The sequence below is a fragment of the Magnolia sinica genome, chromosome 15, assembly GCF_029962835.1.
Source record: "Magnolia sinica isolate HGM2019 chromosome 15, MsV1, whole genome shotgun sequence".
NCBI classification, from domain to species: domain Eukaryota; kingdom Viridiplantae; phylum Streptophyta; class Magnoliopsida; order Magnoliales; family Magnoliaceae; genus Magnolia; species Magnolia sinica.
Window position 1 is genome coordinate 34436575 of NC_080587.1, and position 26657 is coordinate 34463231.

General features: G+C 38.5%; 1 protein-coding gene across 1 annotated transcript in view; it reads right to left on the bottom strand.

Moving 5' to 3' along the window:
• Window positions 1–3243: 3243 nt before the first annotated feature.
• LOC131227533 (protein CLT1, chloroplastic-like) overlaps window positions 3244–26657 on the bottom strand; it is a 42220-nt gene continuing 18806 nt past the window's right edge. Inside the window, exons 6-7 of the mRNA XM_058223337.1 lie at window positions 9289–9414; window positions 3244–3676 (exon numbers count right to left, since the gene is read on the bottom strand). Coding sequence (XP_058079320.1) covers window positions 3519–3676; window positions 9289–9414 — 284 coding nt within the window. The 3' untranslated portion in view covers window positions 3244–3518. The remainder of the gene's footprint in view (window positions 3677–9288; window positions 9415–26657) is intronic.

Here is a 26657-nt window from a genome sequence, read left to right on the forward strand (position 1 = left end):
GTGAAAGTTTTGATTACGGGTAGCAACGAGATAGATAACTTCATCAGGATTTAAGAAGGAAAGATTACCTTGTGATTATGGAAGTGCCATATGCAATTTACCATTTTTAATAAGCATATTGAAATCAAAAAAGAAAAAACTATTTACCGTGTTCACTCACACCGTTGTGGCATACTTGTAAAACTCCAACTAGGCCAGAGTTTAACTCTGACTCAATGAGATTTGGCACCGACTCACTATGAAATCTGCTCATTAGTCTCTCTTGATATCGAATCAACAAGACTTATCAAGTTGACACACTGACTCCATCAACTCGACTCGAGAGACAACTTGACTGAGGTGATTGAAGCTGAGTCACTCGGTTTTAATATGTCAAAAACAGCTAAAAATAGACAACATGCAAGCAAACACCTATGACCACCATGCCAACAACTTTCGACATTATTAGTTTTGCTGTTTATGTGACTTGCATATACTTAATTATCAAGTACCAAGTCAGTCAAGTAAAAATTAGACTGAACTTTCAAGTCAACCTTAGCCGACTAGAGATGACTTAATGACTTAATTCCAGCTTTTGGTTTTTCAAGTACAACATGAGTGGCCATGTTCAATCACATGCTAACATAGCACAATGGTGCAATATTTGAGATAATATTTTAAGTATCAGCGATATCAGTCAATGTATCTCACGATGTATCTTGTATTATACCCGTTCAATATAAAGCACACGAGTAGTTGGGATATATCCCATATGCTCAATCTAGCAAGCATTTAATATATATATATATATATATTGTAAGTCATGTTAAATTAGTGTCAAATTGTTACAAATTTATGATTTTTTTCATGTTTTAGGAGCTTTAAATTAGTGTCAAATTTATGATTTTACCTAAAAAATCATATATTTTAAGAGCTTTGATTTTGAGATTGAGGAGATGAACAAAGTTGCAGAAATTTGAAAATAAAAATAAAAATCACTCTCGCAAATCGATTGTAATCTTTGGGTCCAGACATAAAATTAAATATGTATGTAATATGATCTAGCGATTCTTCTTTTACTTTTGAATGTATTGCTTGTGTTTTTACAAGTTTTCTTATATTTATAATTTATATGAATATACTTGGAACGTACTTGCATCAATTCAGTTAGATAATGCATAGATTAGGACCCATACAAAGAAATCCTATTATGTGTACTTTTTTATATATAATGTTTTGATTTATAACTGTCTATTGACGTCTTTTTTAATAATTACTGAAGTTTCATTGAAAATGCTGACAAATTTCCTAATGTTTCCCTATGTTTCCAATAGCGTCGCTACATTACGCGGTACAACTGATATATCCCATGTGATAACTGATATGTATCTGTATCCCACGAATACAATAGGTAACGTGATACTGATATTTCGAATATTGATTTGAGATTTGTAATTGGCCATGTTGTTTAGATCTTTTGGCTTGAAAATAAGGCCATATCTTTTCTTAGGTGAGCCCTGTAATGTTTAATGTTTTTCAAAATAAAGTGTGCCTTTGAAAATGCTTTGGAAAACAGTTAAACTATTTTATTTTTTAGTTTCTTTTTCAAAAATGTGTGGTAGAGATTTTTTTTTTTTTGGTAGGAAGAGAGGCTTTCTCATTCTGATAGGTCAAAGGTTTAAATTACACCTTTGTTAGTCAAATATCTTGTTTAAAGCGTCCAAAATTAGATGTTTGGCATTGCTGCAGAAATTGCAGAAACAAGGAAATCGGGGGTGATGCATTGCACAGATATGGCATCCATTAGACAAATCTTTCAGCAAATCTCGTATTAAGTCTTCAAAATGTGGTGTTTGGCATTTCTGCAGCAAATTGCAGAAACAAGGTCAGGGTGTGTACTCTGCAGATAGTGTATTTGGTATGCGGTTTTCAGTTTTGAAGAGCCCAAACCTATATTTCTTCAAACCAAGAGAGGAAGCTTATTGTATCCTAGAGGCAGATTGCTACAACCCTCTTCAAAATTAGGCGTTTAGCATTTCTACAGAAAGTGCAGAAATGAGGTCAGGGGGTGTACTCTAAAGATAGTGTATTTGGGACGTGGTTTTCGGTTTTGAAGGGCCGAAGCCCACATTTCTTCAGACCAAGGGAGGAAGCTTATTGTATCCTAGATGCTGATTGCAGCAACCCTCTTGCAAACCATTTAGATCATCAGTAGGGAGCAAATATCACCTTAAAGACAGTGACATTGTAACTTGCCTTAAGCTTTGATTTCTGCCTCTTCCATACACTGAATCTCTTTCACTTTATAGAAAACAAATGCTTATAATGAGTGAGACAATCTCTCAGGCCAGAATATCCAAGCAGTGCTGCCTGCTTGGTGGAAAGCTCAAATCTTGCACACACGTACCATATGGTCATGTGTGCCTTTGCATGTGGATTAAAATGGCTGCACAACCAAATGAGGAGCATAGTACCATTTCGGCCAGCTTGGCCTATGAGCCTGGTGAATATAAAAGCCCAAAATCCAGCTTTGATTCTCCTTTTAAAATGAGTCTCATTCCTCAGAAGAGCAGCCAGCAGAAACCATGATTGAGACCTTGAACAAAGGCTATCATGATGATGTTATATTCAGTCTAGGCATGACAAGCATTCATTTTTTTATTAAATTTACTTTAGTTTTTATTTTTCCTAAAGAGTAAAGTCGCCATTCCTAGTCGACAGACGTGATCTTTTTTCCTCTCAAAGGCTCATTTTCCTCACCTTCCTCTAATGATCCTCTTACCAATAGCACATAGATTGTGTTTGTTGCTTCTATGGTTTTTCTGTACTTCTTTCCAATGCAAGAGCAATTATATGATCCATGTCCTGTGGATATGCAGAGCATGCTCGGGTTTTTAGTTAGTATGATTAGGATACCATGTCTGCTGATCCAGACTGTTGGGCCCTTCCGTGGATGGATTGTGTACCAAAAAATCTGCTTGAGAAGACAATCTTATACTTTCACTTTGTGGCCTGAAAAATAGACAATTAAGAAAGATAAGCATATCAACGGCATACATTTGACTAAAAAAGTGGCCAAAAATTTTGGTGGCTAGGATCTTCCAATTGGGAAGTTTTTGGGGGTATGCTCATCTACAGAAGATTGCATCATACCAATACTCTGGATCACTGAACAGTGGCTTCAACTTGTACAAACTGAAAAATCCAAGCATATTGTGGATATCCACAGGGCGAGGATCATACAATTCCTGTTGATGCAATCCATAAAGAAAAAACAGGAAAGGAAAGGTTTTAATTTCCAGGGAAATCTGTTATATGTTTTTACATGGGAAAATCCCTTCTTCTTTCTTGCCCTGTCATTAAGTAGAGGGACTCCAGAACCTTGTGTTTACAATTGCTTTCTCTGCACTAGAGGTGAAACCTCTCTCTTATTTGAAAGTCACAACAATTATATATTGGGCAAAACAAACTCTGCTGAAACAAAACATTGGCAGTTTGTTTTGGTTTTTTCTTGGTCATCGATTGCTGACGATGTTATATTAGTCAAATGCCGGGGTGGTCCTAACTGGGGGCGTCCAACAGTACACGAGCAGCCCAATAAAAAGCACAATGACACCACCTACGAAGCCTGGAGGTAGGGAGGATGCGACGCCAATGTATGGAAGGGGGAGGGTGAAAGCGTATACGGAGAGGGGAACTGCATCACATGCACACACATTAACACATCATGAGAAATATCACACAACAAACTTCATCAATTAATAAAACAGACGGTTATCTCTTATGTTGCAGAATGATCTACTGTGAAATTCCTCTTCCCTTGCACAGTTTAAATTCCTATGTGGAGCCCACAGTTCGGGTTGACCACTGATTAAATGACATAAAATCACCCCCATTGGACGACAAAAGCTATTTTTGATTAAGAGCCTGCAAAATGCATTCTATGGCCATTTTCTATCTTAACATCAAATATTTCAATGCCCTTATTCCGATGGTCATGGTCATCAGATCATGCCAAGGGATTTCCCCAAAATAAGGTAAGAAGAGTTTGTACTGGATCTTGCTTCTCTTATGTCTTACTTATTTTGTGTATTTGCCACAAACATGGTTAGCAGCAGGTTAGAAGAGAAAAAGAGTGAAAATCAACTCCGACTAGATACTCGAGTCTCTTAAAATTTGGGCAGAGTTTTGAAAAAAGAAGGATTTGACTTCAGTAGTAGAGTACAGAACTTCAGCATGACCCACCCAACCCAACTACAACAATGCAACACCTATCAGCCCTACCCTTAATGGTCTATAGTGTTGATTTGGTAAGCTATATCTTAGATTACATTGGCTCCTAAGTAGCTCTAAATAAAAGGATCCTACTTAGCTGATTGAGAGCTTGCAAACAGATGGTCAAAGACAAATATAGGCAACAATTCACATCCTCATCAATGTCACTGTCAACATTATCAAAATCTTGTTCCAACAATTTTAATTTTACTAATCCTGTTTTTATAAAAGGGAAAAATCTAAGGGGGGGAAAACTTTTGATTGATGTGATGGTCTGTACATTAAACCATCCATGCTAAAAAACGATGCATCATATGACGATGCATTGGAGTTTTACTGGATCATTCTATAACAGCAGTTAAAAAACGCTCCTGTGTGGTTAAACTCCTTGGTCAGGTGCGGTCCATAGTTAGGAAATTCAGAACATTCTCTTGCAGGACCTAGTTCAGATGGATCCAACACCAAATATTTTCCTGATTAGACCACCTTAGGCCCTCTTTGGAAGCCACTTAAAAATGAGTTCAACTCATTTTACTTAGATATATTGATCATGTATTAGAGATTAAATAGATTTTTGGTTATCAAGATTATTTGTAATCCCTATAAAAAAAAGATCTCTAATACATAATTGCAATTGATTATAATGAGATGAACTCATTTTTAAGTGGCTGCCAAACACGCCCTTATTAATCTTTTGGAAGTTCCCTGGTTTGCAGACAGTTGGATGTCCACCCAAATGATAAGTGAGATGGGAATGTCCCAAATTGCATATCCCACTTGGACTTGGGGTGGAAAATGCTAAGAAATGAGAGGACTTCCACTGGAAAAGAGGAACGCCCCATCTGCTGGATGGTTAGGATTTCCTGCTCAGAAATATTAAGGGCATGATCACATATGCACAATGGGCCGGCAAAAATCAACCATCTGAATAACCAAACAATGGCCCTCCTAATGTACAGATGCTAGAGCATTATACAAGAAACTGCAGAAGAGGACTGAAATGTACATCTCCACTATGATGAGGGTGCTATAGAGGATCATCAATAAGTTTTGTAAAAAACATTCACATTTTTGCTGTTTGGAAATGAGATTATACAATTGTCATCCAAGAGTTTGTGCAGTGTGTTTGGGTTTTCAGCCTGTAAAATCGTTGATATCATTGGAACCAATCTCCAATATGGAAAAATCCTAACCCTCTGATGTGTTTCCAGAAAGTAGATGTTTAAGAAAGAAAATACAACACTGTTCATATTCAACCATAAAGAGGCCAAATTATTATGGCTAGGACAATCCAGCGATTGTGGTGCATGGACCATCCATCAAATAAATAGCTTGGATAACTGAACCATGATCCCCCTTATATGAACTAAAAACCTGAGGATACCATATGAACTCTCAGGCAGCACATTGTGTAATACCTCTTTGGAAGTATGGAGAGAGAAGATCTCTCAAAAAAAAAAGTACCGAGAGAAGAGACGTGAGATATGGAAAAGAAATGGACTTTGTAGAATTTCTAGTTGGAAAGAATTGAGGAAAAAAACATATGGGTAATGATAGATGCTAACCATAAAAAGGAAAAAAAAAAAAAAAAAAAAAAAAAAAGAGAGGAGAAGATGCAATTGCAAGCCAATCATCAGTCCGCAGGGAAATTAGGAACCAATGTGGGCCTGAAACAGTTTCAAAGGGACACAACAGTCAGCCACAGTAGCAGCAGCAGAAGCAGAGCAGTAAAAACTGGCTAGGGAAAGGGACTGCATGTTCAGTTTGGAGGGGGAAACGAGGGGCTGACGTCATTCTGTCATCAACCCTTCACTGACTTCAGCATGACTTGAGTCTTCTAGCATGAATAGTGCATCCAAGTAGCGTTTGGAAGCCCTTGAAGCAGTTAATCTTACGGATATCACTTGGTTAAAAGGATCTCCCTATATTCTGGAAATTCAGTTTAGTTACTGATTTTGTGGAATCCACCCTGCATTTACTAATATCTGTGGAAACTATCTAGAGGTTATTCCATATTGTTGGAATCAAGGTGAACTCCTGGGAAGTGAGAGTGTGGCTCCCTTGTTCAATGTTTTTGCTAGAGTGCAATGTCTTGGCACCTTCATCCTCATCTATGACACCTCCATTGAGTGAAACTTCAGCCTGTTTCTCTACCATAGGTGGGTGTGGATGTGTTGGATGAAATGCTGGCCATGATGGTCGTTCAGGAGTAAGAGGATGTGGGCAGGGTCTCCTTGGTAGCTTGACTGGACGACATATAGGTCAGAGAATTTTTATCTACTGCAAAGAGATGAACCATACTGTGGACAAGTGTTTGGATCTTCTTGGCAAGGCTGGGGTATCTCAACCTCACTAAGCAAACCCTGCACTATACATACATAATGGTACTTCTACTGGTGGCAGCTCTTCTAATACAGATGATTCCAACATGATGATCCCAATCTCCCGTGCCAATTATGAAAAGCTTCTTAGAAGAAATATGGTGACTGATTCTCCTTCCACATCCTTGGCCTCTCTCGCTAACTTAGTTCATGCTCTTGCTGCATCCTCTGGTCAATCACCTTGGGTGATTGATTCTGGGGACAATGATCATGTGACAGGTACACCCTCATTACTTACCTCCCTAGACGCCTGAGTTTCTTACTCTCCAGTGTTCCTGGCTGATGGTTTCTTGTTTAAAGTCCTCAGTCGAATGTTCCTTTCTATGGCAATTAATAGGTCTTGGCCACTGTACTAATTTGATGTCAAGAACACATTCTTGAATGGTGAGTTGACTGAAGAAGTTTACATAGAGCAACCCCCTGGGTTCGTTGCTCAGGAGGAGAACGAGAAGGGTGTAAACAGTAAGAAGCAGTTTCCTAGGGGCTAGTTTGAGAATTTTGGCAGTGTGTTCATTGATGTTGGCTTTCGTAGATGTCGGGTGGATCATTCTATGTTTGCAAAGCATACTTATAAGGGGACCCTATACAATAAACCCTATGGAGTTGTGTGGTGTGTTTAAAATCCGTTCTTCTCTTGCATCAAATTGATATTAGAGCAAGTTCATCTGTGGGCTCATATGAAATCAATGGCAAGCAATGAGAGGAATGCCATGGAGATTATAATGAGGACTTAATGATCATATGGAGGGACTGCTCCATAAGATATTTAGTCGATTGGATAATTTCACAGGGTCAACACAACATCAAAGTGTGCCTCCTTGTGCATGAGAAGGTGGAAGCATCTTGGAATCAGATGTTAATGGTTCAGACGGTTCTCCTTTCATTCATCCTAGTAGTAGAAGACGTGAATTATTGGAGGATCATGACTACACTTATGATTTAAAACTTGAAATGCCCGAGTTTTATGAAGAATCTGAGAATGACAATGAACAAATCAAAGATTTCTTAGAGTAAGTGTTTGAAGATCCAACAAATGACATGCCTAGAGAAAGTGCCACAATCCATGAAGATACACACAAAGAGCCAGTTGGTGGATTTATAGATGAACATATCAATTAGTCAAATTGATGCATTAGCTTCTGGAACATGCATTGAATGGGCTGTTAGGCTAGTAGGGGAAGCAACAAGCAGCTCAAAGGTATCACATTCTACAGTACATGTCAAAATTGAGATGAACTTGTTTATCCCATTCCAATGATGATTAAAGTGCATAAACCAAAGTTCAACATTGATAAGGGCAACACTGCGTTAACAAGGAGCCGATAGACTCTCAACTCCATTTTTGCAGGAAGCGGGAACCAACGCCTACATGTGGCGGCGTGATTTAGAATGCCATGCATCACAAATGGTGCCGATCTAAAACATAGGCCTTCACCATCAACTATTGCCAAAAGGACACATTATAAAGGTGATCAATCCTATAGATTGCTACCGTCTATCAACTTAAGGACTAGTTTCTTCTAATTGGTTGGGGAATGATGCACAAATGAACGATCTAAGAAGTGTGAGATGAAGATGTGGGTTCCAAAACCCAATTTGCAGATCTGCAGTCTGTTCGGTGGGCCCCACATGTTATGTTTAGAGATTTTCAAGAGATGGGTATCCTTTTTTGTGGGTGTAGCTTGGTTCTTTGACATTTTTATTTAGTAAAGATTTTAAAAGATCTTTAAAGGGGTATTAAGTCAATAAAGGTTTTTATTTCGAAAGATTTGTTTCTTAGTAGATTTTTAATAGGATATAACAAATCTAGGGGGATCTTTAATAAGAGATTAATATCTTGGGATATCTTTGTTATTCATAAGAGATTACATGGTAGAACTTGTGTTATATTTTATTCTATTGAGAATGACTTGTATTTATACATATAAGAGACTCTATTGCTTACACCACAGGGTTCATAATTTCGAGCTTTATCATTGTCGCTCCACCCTGCAATTGCAGGTTGTTGAGATCCTATTCTAAACAGTTGTAACTAAAGAATACGATGGGGCCTGCATGCACACTAGATCAACAACATCAATTTGCTATCACTGTGAACAAGTTCCTTCCATTGAAGTGAATGAATCTTGATTTATGGTCACATTTGATCATACTATCAGATTTGATAAAAAATAATCCAAAGGTCATATATCATCTAGAAATCAATTCAGCGACCAGATCTAATCCCCTAATAAAATCGAGTGGCCAGATCTCATCTAGAATCGAATCTAATGGTCAAATATGATCCAGCGCACACTGCAATCTTGTTCCTTATCTAGAAGCCGATCCAATAGGCAGACTACTTCAAATGGCAGAAAATATGTCAAAGTTAGCAAATAAGAGGTAAAATGACAATTAAGGCAATCATAGCAATTAAAAGTTGGACAATATGGTACCACAGCATATGCGAATAATTGGATCAGACTGATGGTACATGAACAAGGCACAGGTCAGGAGAGAAATTGGCAAAGCAAAGCATCATAAGATCCAACAGCTTCCTCTTAGGGCATATGGTAAGATTGAGCCTACATATAATTTTTTCTATGCAATATTAGAGGTACACATTTACATTAAGGAAATAACATGTCCTCTTATATGTTAATTGATGAAGCACCTGAGAAAGTAGAGGCAAGGCATGACACCACAGCTGAAGAGATCTTGAGGAGGTGTAATAGAGATATGTTAAAGGCCATGTTTACCATTACAAACAATACAGGCAGCAAAGGTGCTCCATCACAACCTACAACCAATCAAAACTAATGAACTTGCTTAGCATGCTTAATTATAACATTTGTGAAAAATTGTAGATGGAGGCTACTAAGAGCAAATGCAACAAAACACGAAAATCAACAAAAAGGCAGTACGAATAGGCAATTTGAAATAATTAGAGAATAGTATTGAGTTCCTTTCGTGTTTTTCTATAAGAAGAATTCATAATATCCAAGATATCAAGGTATATTGAATGTATTTTGAGAACATGATGAATTTTGGTAGAGATTATAGACTGCTCAATGTCATTTGACTCTATTTTCTACTTGATATTCACATTTTTTATGGAAATTATGCGAAATATTTTAAAAATGGACATGCATTCTTTTATCACAACTCAGTGAACCCAGGGAACACAGGGAGTTGGTGTGCTTATTATCTCCCACCATTTAATGACAGTTAGTAGAAATTTAAAAGCATTCCAAAATCGGAAATTTCAAAAGCCCATTTCAAAATGCATAATTGGATTCCCACCCGTGCTTCTTGGATGGTGGGAGATTGAGCGTAATGACTCGGCATTTAAATGGAGCTCACACAATTGTTTCCCCTTTTTAATAGATAAAAGGATAATATTCCTTGGACTGATAGAGGTGAGCATGCATCTGACCCTTTTTTGAAGTATGATGCGAGTGTGGATAATCTATAGCTGCTCGATATTGAATATGCCACAACAAAATGGCTCACTAGAGAATAGATAAGACTGGTCAGTGTTCGAAGTATTGGTATTGCTACAAGCAGTGTTTTAAATATTGACGATATTGGCCGATATATCCCACGATATATCTTGTATCCCACCTGTGCGATACAAAGCACACAAGCAGTAGGATAAATCCCACATGTTCGATCCGGTGAACATTTTTTTATTTTTTATTTTTGGATAAATCATGTTAGATAAGTGTCGAATTGTTACAAATCCATGATTTTTCATGTTTTGCATGGCATGAAAAATCATGGATTGGGAACTTCAATTTCGAGATTTGGAGGAGAAGGATCGAGTTGCGGAAAATTGAAAAAAAAATCAAAATCAAACATGTATGTAACCTAATCTAGTGATTCTTCTTTTGCTTTTGAATGTATTGCTTTTGTTTCCACATGTCTTCTTACATTTATAAATTATATGAATAGAGTTTGAATATACTTGCATCAATTCAGTTAGACAACGCATAGATTAGGACCCCATACAAAGAAAACCCATTATGTGCACTTGTTTTCGTAATGTTTTGATTTATAAGTGTGTATTGATGTCTTTTTTAACAATCACTGAAATTTCGTTGAAAAATTCGACCAATTTCCAATGTTTCCCCATGTTTCCAACAACAATGATACATTACACGATACAACCGATATATTCCATGCGATAACCGATATGTATCTGTATCCCAAGGGTGTGATATGTAACGCAATACCGATATTTTGAACATTGGCTACAAGTATCGTTGGCTGGGGATGCAAAAATAATATCGATATCGCCAATATTATCACCGATAACTGGAAATGCGGGGAAACACAAGAGAGACATGGGAAAACGGTGAAAAGTTTTTAGTGAAACTTCACGAGATGCTAAAATACACATTTCCATATTTACGAATAAAAAAAATTGTAAAAAGAATGCATATGTAATAAGTTTCCATTTAATGGGGGCATAAAAACATATGCTATCATAGGAAACCAATCCAACCATCCCATCTATCCATAAAATCATCAATTCAAACATCCATCAATATCTTAGAATATCGACAACACATGATATTTCGCCAAGAAATCGTCGACAGTTGTGGAAAGAAAACGAAAGACTGTGATATAGATATCACTAATGCTGCGATAACGATAATATCGAGATATCACTAATTGACAAGTTGAATAGTTACAACCATGTGCCCATAAAATTTTTTGAAATGGAAAAATTTTAATATACAAATTTTTTATTATATCGATAAATTGGCGATATTATCCAAATATCATCGATACACTAGCGATACAAGCAACACTTGGAATTTACACAGTCGATATTGGTGATATCAATACATTACTGATACAAGTGACACTTGGAATTTACACAATTGAAAATATCAGCGATACATTAATGATACTAGCGATACATTGTCGATACCTAAAATTTCTAAGATTACCGATGTTCTCGGTATCGTATAGAAAGATAATGCAGTGCAATGTTCGAATGATCTCCGATATTATCAAAATATTTCTGATATTATCTTTATCTCAGCAATACCGATAACACTAGTCGCTATATTGATAACGTTGGTAGTATCAGAAATTCCAGGTATTAGCAATGTATCGCTAAGTAGTGCTAATGTATCAATATCGCTAATATAATCGCCAATATTTTCAACTATGTAAATTCTAGGTGTCGCTTGTATTGCCAATGCATCATTATCGCCAATGTTTCACCAATATTTTCGACTATGTAAATTCTCGGTAATGCTTGTACCATAAGTGTATCGATGATATTTCAATAATATTGCCAACATATTGATATCATCAAAATTTTGTTTATTTGTCGATATTTCAATAATATCGCCAACTTATTGATATCATCAAATTTTTGTTTATTAGAAAAAAAATTATTTCATTTTTTTTTCATGGGCACATGGTTGTATGTAGTGTTCAATTTGTCATTGATAATATTGACAATATCTTGATATTATCGATATTGCAACATGCGCGATATTGAGACCACAATCTTTTGTTTCCTTTACAATTGTTGATGATTTATTGGTGAAATATCATGTGTTGTTGATATTTTGCAATATCGATGGATGTTCGGATGGAAGGTTGGATGGTTAAATAGGCCGAATGGGATAGTAGGACGGATTTCTTACTGTTGCACATGCTTTTAAGGCCCCATTAAATGGAAACTTGTTATGCGTGCATTCTTTTTGCAATTTTTTTTTTTTTAAAATTTCTAAATATGCAAATATGTACATTTTAGCATCTCTTAAATTTTCGCTCAAAATTCCACCGTTTTTTACATGTTTCCTAGCATTTTCGGTTATTAGTGATATTATCAACAATATCGATATTGTTTCCGTATCCCTAGCTAGCGAAACTTGTAGCGATACCGATACTTCGAACACTGATGTAGTGTTCGAATTATCTCCGATATTCTCCATCTCCAGCTTAACGATACTAATAACATTGGTAGTGATACCGATAATGCAGGTAGTATAAGAAATTCCAGGTATTAGCAATGTATCAATATCTCTAATGTAATCGTCAATATTTTCAACCATGTAAATTCTAGGTGTTACTTGTATTGCCAATGCATAAATATTTTCAACACATGATATTTCAAATTTTTTTTTTTTTTTCATGGGCACATGGTTGCATATGGTGTTCAATTTGTCATTAATAATATTGAAAATATATTGATATTATCGATATCGCAACATGTGCGGTATTAAGACTACAATCTTTTGTTTCCTTTACAATTGTTGATGATTTATTTGTGAAATATCATGTGTTGTTGATATTTTGCAATATTGATGGATGTTTGGATGGTTAAATAGGCCGGATGGGCTAGTAGGACTGATTTCTTACTATTACACATGCTTTTAAGGCCCCATTAAATGGAAACTTATTATGTATGCATTCTTTTCGCAATTTTTTTTTTAATTTCTAAATATGCAAATATGTACATTTTAACATCTCCTAAAGTTTTGCTGAAAATTCCATCGTTTTTCCCATGTTTCCCCGCATTTTCGGTTATCAGCGATATTATCAACAATATCGATATTGTTTCCGTATCCCTGGCCAGCAAAACTTGTAGCGATACCGATACTTCGAACACTGATGCAGTGTTCGAATTATCTCTGATCTCATCTCTATCTCCAGCTCAGCGATACCAATAACACTGGTAGCGATACCGATAATGCAGGTAGTATCAGAAATTCCAGGTATTAGCAATGTATTGCTAAGTATCGCTAATGTATCAATATCTCTAATGTAAACGTCAATATTTTCAACCATGTAAATTCTAGGTGTTGCTTGTATTGCCAATGCATCAATATCGCCAATGTATCGCCAATATTTTTTACTATGTAAATTCTAGGTAATGCTTGTATCATAAGTGTATTGACGATATTTCAATAACATCACCAATTTATTGATATCATCAGAACTTTGTTTATCAGAAAAAAAAATTATTTCATTTTTTTTTCATGAGCACATGGTTGTATGTAGTGTTCAATTTGTCATTGATAATATTACTAATATCTCAATATAATCGATATCGCAACATGCGCGATATCGAGACCACAATCTTTCGTTTCCTTTCCAATTGTTAATGATTTCTTGGTGAAATATCATGTGTTGTTGATATTTTGCAATATCGATGGATGTTTGGATGGAAGGTTGGATGGTTAAATAGGTAGGATGGGATGGATGGATTGATTTCTTACAATAACACATGCTTTTAAGGCCTAATTAAATGGAAAGTTGTTATGTATGTATTTTTTTTTTTAATTTCTATATATGCATGTACATTTTAACATCTCCTGAAGTTTCGCTAAAAATTCCACCGTTTTTCCCATGTTTTCCTACATTTCTAGTTATCAGCGATATTGTCGGCGATATCGATACTATTTCCATATCCCTAGCTAGCGAAACTTGTAGTGATATCGATACTTTGAACATTGAGTGTATGTATATAATGTTAGTGTTAGTGTGTAGGTACACCGTCTTTTGTGTTCTTCTGGAGTATGTAAGAGTGCTTTCTTTTGATATAATAAAAGTTAGTGTGTTAGGGTTGGGTAAGCCGCATCTGTTTAGCTCCCGTCTACCTTCTATCCAATCACACTCAGTCACTGTTGCTGATGGAAACTAAACTCCTGTATCTGAATTTGGTTTCATCAAGCTCTCTCTTACTATGCATTTGTCCTGTGTATTGCATGTTCCTAGCTTCCCTCTCAATCTATTATCTGTTAGCTCTCTTACAAAATCCTTAAATTGTTCAATAACTTTCTTCTCTTCTCACTGTGTGTTTCAGGGCTGATTCATGGGAGCGGTGAATAGAGTTGTACACGAACTGAGTTAGCTTGATTTACTTGCTTGACTTGACTCGGCTAGAAACTGGGTTCGAGCCGAGTCGAGCTGATTTTTTGAGCTCGAAAAAATTTCGAGCCGAGTCCAAGCTAGACCAAACTCAACTCGGCTCGAAACTTGACTCGGTTCGAATCGATTCGACTCAGATTGGGTTCACTTAATATAAATATTTACATATTTAAATAAATTGTATATTATATATATTATAATATATATTATATATTATATGTATTAAAAACCTTAAACCTTAAACTTGAACTCAGCTCGTAGGCTCGAACTCAGCTCGAGCTTCTAACCGAGCCGAGGCGAGCTGGCCAGTCAGGCTTGAAGACTGAGACGAGCTGAGTTCGAGCTGGGGTAGCCTACTGGCTGAGCTAAGCCGAACTAGGCCAAGCTCGACTCGGTTCGGCTCGTGTACAACTCTAGCCGTGAATGTGGAGGAATTTACTTTTTTGATGATGCACTTGGAATGACATCTAGTGCCTTGTCTTTGGATAAGTAGTTTGTGTCTTGATGGAATTGTTGTTTAGGGCATCAATCCGTGTCTAAATTGAAACTTTTGTTTCCTTCCATATATGTATCTAAACATTTGAACTGTGAAACTTGCAAGTTCTCCAAACATTATTGGACTGTGTTTCCTCCTAGTTTGTCTAAGAGGAAACCCATACCATTCAAGTTGGTCCACTCAGATGTTTGGGGTACTGCTCTAGTTACCTCCCTTTTTGGATATAAATATGTTGTTATAGTAGAAGATTTGACGATTATAGTGATGAGAAAAGAGGAGAAGAGTGAGAGAGAAGAAGAGGAAAGATGAGAGTATGGGGGAAATGTTGTGTGTAGGCTAATATGCCAAGACTTTGTCATTGTCAGTGAACTACGTAGGGCGAACAACCCCCTGCAAATCCGTAAATTTGAGGAGCACGTCGCAAAAAAAAAAAAAGATGGTCCCCTATGCATTTCATTCTTTCCAGAACAGAAAAAAACCAAAAAAGAAGTGTTAGCGAGTTGACCACTAAAAAAGGAAGAAGAAAACAAGGGAGTGAGCTCAGTACTTCAAAAGACAAACAAGAGAGCCCTAACACCCTAACACAATGTTTTATTAGAATAGAGCATATAGTACATTGCAAGAGAAGAGGAAAGTGTGCACATTACATTAAAAGAGCCACTAACCACACACACTATACACTAAAACTCTCTAGACTCTCCCTCAAGTTGGAGCATAGATGTTGATCATGCCCAACTTGTCACGAACATGATGAAGAACATCACGACTCAAGGACTTTGTAAGAATATTAGCAAGCTGATCCCTGGAACGAACAAAAGGGGTGTGATGATTTCCTTAGAGGCCACTTTCCCTCGAATAAAGTAACAATCGACCTCAATATGCTTGGTGTGCTCGTGGAAAACCGGGTTACGAGCAATATGGATGGCCACTTGGTTGTCAGAATGAAGAGGAATAGGAACTGAAAGAGGATAGTCAAGTTCTTCAAGAAGGGTGCGAAGCCACACAAGCTCACACGCCGCATGAGCCATAAAACGATATTCTACTTCAGCCGAGGACTGAGCAACAACCGGTTGCTCCTTGCTCTTCCTTGTGATAAGATTGCCACCTAGGAATGTATAAAAGCCGGATGTAGAGCGGTGATCATAAGTACTACTAGCATGATCGGCATCGGAATAGCCAGAAATATGAAGATGACCTTGCGAGTGAAAGCAGAGGCCAAGACTCGTGGCTGATTTTAGATACTGAAGTATGTGCTATACGGCCCTGAGATGTGAAGCACGGGAAGCTTGCATGAATTGGCTAACAACGCCTACTGCAAAGGAGAGATCTGAACGAGTAATAATCAAGTAAATGAGACGGCCTACAAGTCGTCGATACATCCCGGGATCACAAAGGAGAGCACCATCATCTGGCTGAAGCTTCTGTGAAGTACCCATGGGGGTGGTAGTAGGTTGCATCCTAACATGCCGATCTCCATGAGAAGATCAATCGCATATTTTCGTTGTGGCAAGACCAACCCTGATGAGGAACGAGCAACTTCAATTCTTAGGAAGAAGCAAAGAGGACCAAGATCCTTGATCTCAAACTTGGTCTTAAAAAATTCTTTGATCTCCCACATTCCAACCGAATCACTACCGGACAAAACAATATCATCCACATACACAACAAGAACCATGATGCCTATCGATCGATGACATATAAAGAAGGAATGAATGGCATGACTATGAACGAAGCTGAACTCCATGGGAGCCTGACTAAATTTTTCGAACCATGCACATGAGGATTGTTTGAGTCCATAAAGAGCCTTCTTCAACCGACATACAAGGGCAAGGTTGTGGGAAGCAATAAAGACAGGGGGTTGATGCATGTAGACTTCCTCTGCAAGGTCCCCATGGAGAAATGCATTCTTAACATCAAGTTGAAACAAGGGCCAGGATAAAGTGACAGCCAAGGAGATGACAACACGAATAGAATTAAGCTTAGCCACCGGAGATAATGTCTCAAAGTAATCCACACCATGAGTATGCGTGTAGTCCCTAGCAACAGGATGGGCTTTATAGCAATTAATGGAGCCGCCTGGAAGGAACTTAATCATGTAAACCCATTGACATCCAACAGGTTTATGCCTTAAAGGAAGAGGCACAAGCTCCTAAGTATGATTCTTCTCAAGAGCAGACATTTCCTCTATCATCGCCTTCGTCCTGTCAGGACTTTGAAGAGCATGTGAGAGAGACCGACAAATAGTTTGTGATGAAAAGGAAGCTACAAACGATTGAAAAAACAGTGAAAGATGATCATATGAAACGAAATTACTAATGGGATGGTGAGTACAAGATTGTGACCCTTTGCGCAAGGCAATGGGGAGATCTAGGCTCAAGGTAGGAGAGTCACTTGAGCCAACATCCAAAGTGAGTAGAAGGGTGGATGGCTGAGCGTGTGAAGATTTATCTCGACGATGATACACCCGCAGAGGCTTAAAGTCACCCAAATCACCAACAGGATGATGAACAAAGGAGAGGGGAGTTTCCCTGTGATCACTAGTGGAAAGAGGAGGATAAGAGTCATGCTCCCCTCGACTTGCAAGAGGATCACAGAGGGATCAACCTGGAGCTGAGAAAAAAGAAACATCCTCAAAGAAGGTTACATCGGCAGAGACATTTCTTGCGAGTCAATGGGTCATAACATTTATACCCTTTTTTACTCCGAGTGTACCCTAGAAGATGCATTTAATTGCCTTAGGGCTAAGTTTATCATTACTTCCATCTAAAATTTGAATAAAGCACGTGCGACACAAAACTTTAGGTGGTAGAGGAAATGAAATGTCATGAGGATACAGTATAATAAATGAAGATTTGTAAGATAGGATACGTGAGGGTATATGATTAATAAGAAAAGTAGCAGTTAGAAGAGCATCACTCCAAAAATGTTTAGGTAGGTGCATACTAAGGAGAAGGGTGCGAACAACTTCAAGAAGACAACGATTCTTTTGTTCTGCGATACCATTTTATTGAGGTGTGCAAGCACACAACGTCCGAGATAAAATATTATACTCCTGCAAGAAGGATAAAAAGGCAATAGACATGTATTCCTCCCCATTATCAGAACGGAGAGTTTTAATGGAACATTGAAACTGAGTACACATTTCATGACAAAACACTTTAAACGCATCAAACACTTCACTTTTAGATTTCAAAAGATAAACACAAGTCATGCGTGACTAATCATCAATAAAGGTGACAAAATATCTAAATCCAAAAGTGGAGGTAACTGGAGCTGGTCCCTAGACATCTGAGTGAACCAAAACAAAAGGTTGAGATTTTCTCCCAGAAGAGCCAGGAGGAAATGTACCACCATGATGTTTAGACAATTCACAAATATTACAGCATAACGGTTTAGTGACAGATAAGGAGGGAAACAAAATTCTCAATCTAGCTATTGATGGGTGGCCTAAGCGGCGGTGCCACTATGTCATAAACTCTCGATCCAGAGAATGGGTACTAAAAGTAGCAATCGGTGTATCATTGAGAAGATAAATGTCTTCTCGCTCATGCCCCCTACCAATCACTTTCTTCGTCTGTAGGTTATGGAACCAATAGTGAGAAGGGAAGAAGGTAATAACAATTTAATGATTTAGTAAGAGAACTAATAGACAATAAGTTTAATGGAAAACAAGGCACATGCAAGACTGAGGATAGAGGCAAGGAATGAAAAAGAGAGATGGAACCAATCCCAGAGATGGGAGTTTGGGTTCCATATACGTCTGTGACATACTGAGTGTTGAGAGAAGGAGAATAAGAGGAAGAGAGTTGTGACTTACCAGTCATATGGGAGGAAGCTCCAGAGTCTATAACCAAGGAGGTTGGAGAGGATGACGCAAGAAACGTAGTACCTGACTGGGCCGAAACTACGTGAGAAGGCTCAAGAATATCACAAACATGAAGCCGCATCGGGGCATCATATATAGCCCAATAAGTGATCAGAGACTCCCCTAAAGAAGACTGTTCAATTTTCATGGTGGAAGACTGTCCCTTAGGAGCAACTGTGGAAGCAACAAAAGCAACGGCACACGTAGGATGACTATGGAGCTGCTAGCAATAATCAATAGTGTGATTGGTTCCACCGCAATACGAACAAATGCGGGAACCATCACGTCCTCTTCCACGTCCACCACAACCACGAGGATTGTGACCACTACGATTGCGATCTCCCTCGTGGCCTTTACCATGACCACCATAACAAAAAATGTGCCCTGAACTCGAAGATGGTAAAAATGCACCCTGAACTCAAGGATGGTGCCCGAAGGCCAAGAAGAAGAGAAGACTGATCGCCAGCAAGATGTGTTGAATGCTCCGGTGACATAAATGAATGGGAAGGAAGAGCAAAGACAATAGCGTGCTGGCACATGGCATAGACCGTCGTTAATGGGGGAAGAGGATCCTGCACAACAATCTGATCTCGAACATGAAGCTAATCGGAGTTCAACCCGATTAGGAACTGTATGATACGTGTATCATCCCGCTACTTATGGGCATGTTCATGATCCTTTTTACATTTGGAAGGAAGAGGTTGATACAGGTCCAGCTCATCCCATATGCCCTGAAGTGTCGCAAAGCAATCTTTTAATGATCTTGAGTTTTGTTGGAACCGACCAATTTCTTGACTAAGCTGGAATACCCGTCAAAAATTCCGAGACTCCGAGAACATATTATGAAGCATTATCCCAAATGCCTTTAGCCGAGGATAAAAACATCATTGAGTGGCTAACCGAAGAATCCATACTATTCAACAACCATGTAATAACTTGATAATTCTCGAAAACTTGTACGTAGCATCTGTAGAGCTTGGAGGATCATCCAAAATATACAACAACTTCTCATGAATTCCTAAGAAACTTTTACAAATTGCGGCCATTGAAGATAGTTGTCACCATTCAACTTAATGGAGGTAATCTGCAAGGGGTTGGATTCAAGAGAGTCCACGCCAAGAGATGAGGGCCCTTTGTCGTCCATAGGAGACTCCAAGTAAAAAGGATTGATTCAAACAACTCTTTCTCACTCAATCCTTCAAGGGAATGAGAGATAAACCCTAAACAATTAGTAATCCTCTAAAATAACAACAAATCCAGTCAGATCTGACACAAACGAGTGAAAAATGGTCCAGCCGCACGTCCATTTGGGGTTAAACCCACTTAAACATGAATCATAGCTAAAAACTCCTCCATGAGTAGCTTGGGAGGAAGATTTTGGTCCATCTTGAGCAAAGAAACCAAAGAAAAACTTACCGATTTGAGAGAGATCAAAGAAAAACGGATTAGGGACCCGATTTTCGAATTTCTCTATTTCGGCCAAAATGCCATGAAAGGTCTAAAAAATTCTTAAAAAATCATGAAAAATCTTTTAAAATCACAATCTATTAAACCCCTAAACTTCTAGCTCAAATGAGGTCCATTCGTCCGTACAACGCTGAAGTCAGCCGTATAGCTGCCGACGTTAACTAGGTGACCTGTCACCTCTCAACTAGTTAAGATGCGAAATGCCCTGATCTATTCTCTAATACCAAGTAGAAGATGATTTGATGATTATAGTGAGGAGAAAAGGGGAGACGAGTGAGAGAGAAGAAAAGGAAAGAAGAGAGTTTGAGGGAAATGTTGTGTAGGCCGACATGCCCTAACACAATGTTTTATTAGAATAGAGCATATAGTACACTGCAGGAGAAGAGGGAAGTGTGCACATACACTTACATTAAAAGAGCCACTAATCACATACACTATACACTGACACTCTCTAGAATTACATTGATTGATGATTGCACACGGATGACCTGGGTTTATCTCTTAAAATCTAGGGGTGAAGTTTTTGATATGTTTAAGCTCTTTTACAATGAAGTGGTCAACTAATTTCAATGCCCCATCAAAGCATTATATTCTGATAATGGGGCCAAGTATATGTCAAATTCTTTTTTGTCTTTCTTACAGGATCATGGTATCTTGTCTCGTACAACATGTCCTCACACCCTTAAACAAAATGGTGTAGCTGAGCAAAAGAATCATCACCTGCTTGAAGTTATCGTACCCTCCTAGTTGGTATGAATCTTCCAAAACGATTTTGGGATGATGCCTTATTGATGTTTTCCTGATTAATCGCATTCCATCTTGAATATTGTCACCCAAGTCTTCATTTGAAATCTTGCATCCACTGGACAAACCGTTTCCATTACCCCCTAAAGTTTTTTGGGCGCATACACTTAGTTCAGATTCTCGATGAGAGTAATGATAAGTTGAGTCCTCGGGCCATGAAGTGTGTTTTCTTAGATTACGCTCGGTCTCAAAAGGGGTATAAGTGTTATGATCCCTTGACCTGTTAAAGCTTTGTGTCTGCAGATGTCATATTCCTTGAAGAGATTCCATACTTTTCTATCGAAGGGAGATCTCCGCACAATCCTTCTACTAGTCAGAGGAGGTTATACAGTCTAATTCCAACCCCATAACTCTTCCAGTTGTTTGTCCCGATAATGATGTGGTATCTCCCTCGTCTGTTACAAAGCCTATTCTTGTGTATCATCAACGAACTAAAACTTCTATTAATCACCCACCTGCCACTTCATCCGCTCCTGCTGGTGGTTCAAGTATAAGCTCTCACCCTCAACCCCATAACAATCTTCCCATCGCTTTACGCAAGCCTTCCTGCTCATGTACAAAGCATCTGATAAGTAATTTTGTCTCCTACCACCATTTTTCACAATTTTTTCCAGTCTTTTGTAACTTCCATATCCTCCTTTGCTACCTTGCGCAATTTGAAGGAAGCCCTGACTAGACTAAGGCTATAATGAAAGAAATGCAAGCTCTGGAGAAGAATAATACATGGGAGCTGGTTTCTTAACATGAGGGAAAACACATTGTTGGATGCTAATGTGGTTTACACCACCAAGTATCGTCCTGATGTTTCTATCGATAGTTATAAGGTACGATTGGTTGCAAAAGGTTTTACTCAAACACATGGCGTGGATGACTTTGAGACATTCTCTCTAGTGGCAAAACCTAACTCTATTTGTGTGCTCATCTCTATGGCTGTAAATTTTTTGTGGCCCTTATTTCAACTAGATATGGAAAATGCCTTCTTACATGGTTATCTTGTTGAAGAGGTCAATATGGATCAACCCACAGGCTTTTCCATGCCTCACAGCTCTTGCGATTCACCCCTTGTGTGCCGACTAAAGAAATCAGTTTATGGTCTCAAGCAATCTATAAGTGCTTGGTTTGACAAGTTCAATAGTACTCATTTAGACTTTGATTTATTCGAAGCCAAGCCAATCCCTCTCTTTGTTTGTCGTCGACCCACATGAGTTATGGTTCTAATTCTCTATGTGGATGGCATTGTGCTGTCTAGAGATGATACGAAGGAAATGATGGATGTTAAATCTTTTCTCAAAACTCGTTTTAAGATCAAAGACTTAGGGACACTTTGGTACTTCTTGGGATTGAAGTCGCACGGTTTAAGTCAAGTGTTGTTCTCTGTCAGAAAAATATGCTTTTCATCTTCTCTCTGAGACGAATGCTAGGATGCAAGCTTGCCGCTACGCCTATGGATACTACTGTGAAACTCACTCCTGATGATGGTGCTTGCCTTTCTGATCTAGGGATGTAGTGTTGGTTGGTTGGCCGACTTACTTATCTCACTATCACCCAGCCAAATCTTTCTTATGCCATAGGTGTCGTTAGTCAACTCATGCATTCCCCTTGTACTGTGCATTTGATGGTTGTGTATTGTATCATTCAATATCTCAAGTCTGCATCGAGTAGGGGTTTGCTCTTTCAACAGCATAGTCATCTTCATCTTTCGAGCTTCTCCGATGCTGATTTTGCTAGAAGCCTACATGATTGACGATCTACATTTGGATACTGTGCATACGTTGGTGGCAATCTTGTCACCTGGAAGAGTAAGAAGCAGTTCGTCGTTGCACACTCTTTTGTTGAAGCCAAGTATAGGGTGATGGCTCATGCAACATGTGAACTTGTTTAGCTTCAAACCCTTTTATAAGAACTTGGTTATACTCCTTCCAATCAGTTCCTTCTCCTTGTGATAATCAGGCTGCCATTCACATTGCTAGCTGTTTATACCCTATTCGACCGGATCCGGTTTTTGGTCAAACCCGTGCGAATCACACGTGTGTTTAACGGTCGCAAGATTATTGCGAGAATATGCGACCGAATTCCAAAAAAATGCTTAACAAATGTTAAGAATTCAGGGAACGCTAGATCGTGGGAAAAATCTATAAGCAAAGAGAGGGCAGAAGTGGTTACGATAACCGTCAGATCATGGAAAGGATCCAGAACGGATGGATCGAAGCTATAAATAGAAGAGGATTCCAGCAGGAAAAGGGTTCTCACACCAACCCAAACAAATCAACAAATAAACTATCTTCAATTATCTTTCAATTATCCTATCAAATTTACATTCCACAATGAAATCGCAGCTTTTATCAAGTAATTTCTTTCCTTCAGAGTAATCATTTACTTACCGTATTTGTTACTTGCTTTCTTTAGCTTAATTCGTCGTATAAACACAGTAGTCGATAGCTATAGCTGTAAACAAAGCACTCTTCAGCGGTCGATTTTAAATTATTATTTTTTAATTATTACATTCTACTCTTCATGCATAAGAAAGTCCTTTCGTACGAAAGGCAAGGAGAACCCATCATCAGAAGACGAACCCTACCCTCTGACTATCGCCTGATCTATTTACACTTTGAGCGAGTGGCTGAATAGGCGACCAATCTCCTTAGATCTCAGTCATAGTCAGTGTCTGCCTACTTTGGCGCTCGTGGTCATTGTTGTTCGGTTTGAATTAGAACCGCAATCCCAATTCTGGCACGCCCACGCACCTGTCACCTGTGTTGGAGAAAGGATAGTTAAAACAATGACGAACAATTTTCTGGCATGCTCGGTGGGACACTATTATAAACCACCAATTTAGTTATTGCCAGAATGTAACGAAGGAGTGGTAGGATTGCTGGGAACGAACCCGCAACGCCAACTGCACCACCCCTGGTGGATGACGTGTAGGTTCAGACACCTCCAAGTGAAATTAATTTGAATGTCAACCCGATCGGAAACCAAGCAAGGCCGTCGATGACTCGCCCTATTCTTCCGGACGAGGTATCAATGGTACTAAGGGATGTACATACAAGCATCCAGATGGTGCAGGAAAATGCGAGAATTCAAGCAGAACAGCTCCGTCAACATGCAGAAAATACCAATCGTTATATGGCCAGTCAGACTGAGGCCATGCAACGATTATTGGCCGTTGTGATGGAGCGAACGCAATTTATGCAACAAAATAATGGTAGTCTGGTCGGTAATGTTGTCCCTTTCCCACCGATGCCACACCATTGCAGCGTAATACGCCACCTACTCCTCAAGAGGTCAGAAATATGCCGCCTCCTGCAGAGGTCAGACGGCTAGAGCGAGAAGCTAGAAATTATGATAATAGAAATCAAGGACCACCAATGGGATTCTACCCCTCGCAAGGTCCTAGGTTTCAAGAGAATGTTAATAGATTTGGTCCGGATCATACGCCAGCCATGGAACCTCCACAAATCGATTGTGACTAGATACTACAACTCGTGCAAGAGGTTGCGGGCTAGGTGTTGGGCCGCAATGCTATTCCTACTTATTATAAACCATACCCATAATGGGTGGATCGGCAACACCTATTGCCAAGAAATTATCAACCGGATTTCGCTCTATTCTCAGGAGAACACGGTCGATCGACTATCGAACATGTTGGCCAATTCAGCATACAATGTGGTGAGCTAGCCGATAATGATTATTATAAATTGCAGCTATTCAGTCACTCGCTAATCGTTGCAGCCTTCACATGGTATTCCAATTTGTTGCTGGATTCAATACATAACTGGCAAGAATTGGAAGAAAGGTTTCATGTTCAATTCTTTTCTAAAAATAGAGACATCACTATGGCTGATCTCGCCCGATTTCAGCAGTTACCTGGCGAATCCTGTGAGAGCTACATCATGCGATTTAAGCGAGCAAAGAGCTGGTCATGATCGAGTTGTGTTAGATCCATCAACTTCTTCGGTGGGTACATTGAGAGTTTCTTCCACCTTTGTTATACAAGAACAAGTTAGATCATTGTTTATACACTCTAAAAAGTGGTTGTGATGTCACCATTCTATCCGTGTATGTGGATGACATGTTGTTAGCTGGAAATGACTTGGAAATGATTCAAAAGACAAAAACATGGCTAAGCTCTAAGTTCGAAATGAAAGACATGAGAGAAGCATTCTATGTTTCAGGAATTAAAATAACTAGAGAAAGAAAATCTCGGTTATTGTGTTTGAATCAAGAGAGATACCTTGATAAGGTACTAAATAGGTTTAGAACGGAAAACTGTAAACTGAGTCCACAACAGTAGAAAAAGGACTGAAATTACTAGAAGTGATTGTCCCAAGGATAAGACTACTTAGATGTTCCCTATCTCCAGCAGTGGGTGGTTTGATGTATGCCATGTGCACAAGATCGGTTCATAGATATAAAGTAGGTCTAGTTAGTAGGCAGCAAAGTAATCCAGGTGTAAAACACTAGTAGGTAATTGAAAGGATGCTCAGATATTGAAAAGGTACAAAGCAACTAAAGTTATGGTATGAAGCAGATAAGATGAAGATTTCAGGATATTCCCATGAAAATTTTGCTAGGGACAAGGAAAAAAGCACATCCACCTCAGGTCATGTTTTATTCTTTAGAGGAGGTGCAGTCTCTAGGTCTAGTAAGAAACAGGGATGTGTTACCAGATATACTTGGGAAGCTGAGTTTATTACGTGGAGTGCAGCTTCTCCCTTTTTTCATCTAGATAAAGTGCTTCTTAAAGGATATGGAGCTTGACACGGCTGATGAGTTCGATCACACTTTTGTGATTACCAAGCAGCAATTAGATTGACAAAATTTGGATTGAATAGCTCAAAGGGCATGCTCAATGAAGTACAATATCATTATATATAAAATATTGTCGAGACCCAAGAAGGGTGAAGCGTGAGTTACTGACCTTCAGGTGATATCTACAAGATATTCACAAAGCACGTACACTTAATGAGACTTGGAGACTCCTAAGTCAAAAAATTCCAAAGCACATGGAGACGCCTAAGTGAGGGAATTCCAAACACTTGAAAGGTGGAAGTCATGATAGGCATATCCCTGAAAATGTGAAAAATGTGATGGTAGGAGTATGCTCATAAATGACAGATCCACAGATTTATGGGAGTAGCCTCATGACGTATTCCGATATTCAGCTCTTATGGGAAGTGGGAGATGTTGGCATGTGTGTGGCCATAGAGCTCCTTGGTTACATCTTAATACGGAAAATAACAGAAGATGCCCATATTATATGATAGGATTTTGGTTTTTTTATTTTTCAAACAATTTTTAGCAAAATTAAGTTATTGATTAGATATTTATTTTTGAATTATTTTTTAAATACATAAATGGAATCCATATGTTGCAAATGGGGAAGAGCCGTTCCTCTATGGAACTTAGTAATCTAAACATTTGAGGCATTTCATCAAATCATTTAGTTGCTATGAAATGGGGAGACAACACTCTTGAAAAATCATCCGAAATAGCAAAGGAAAATAACATT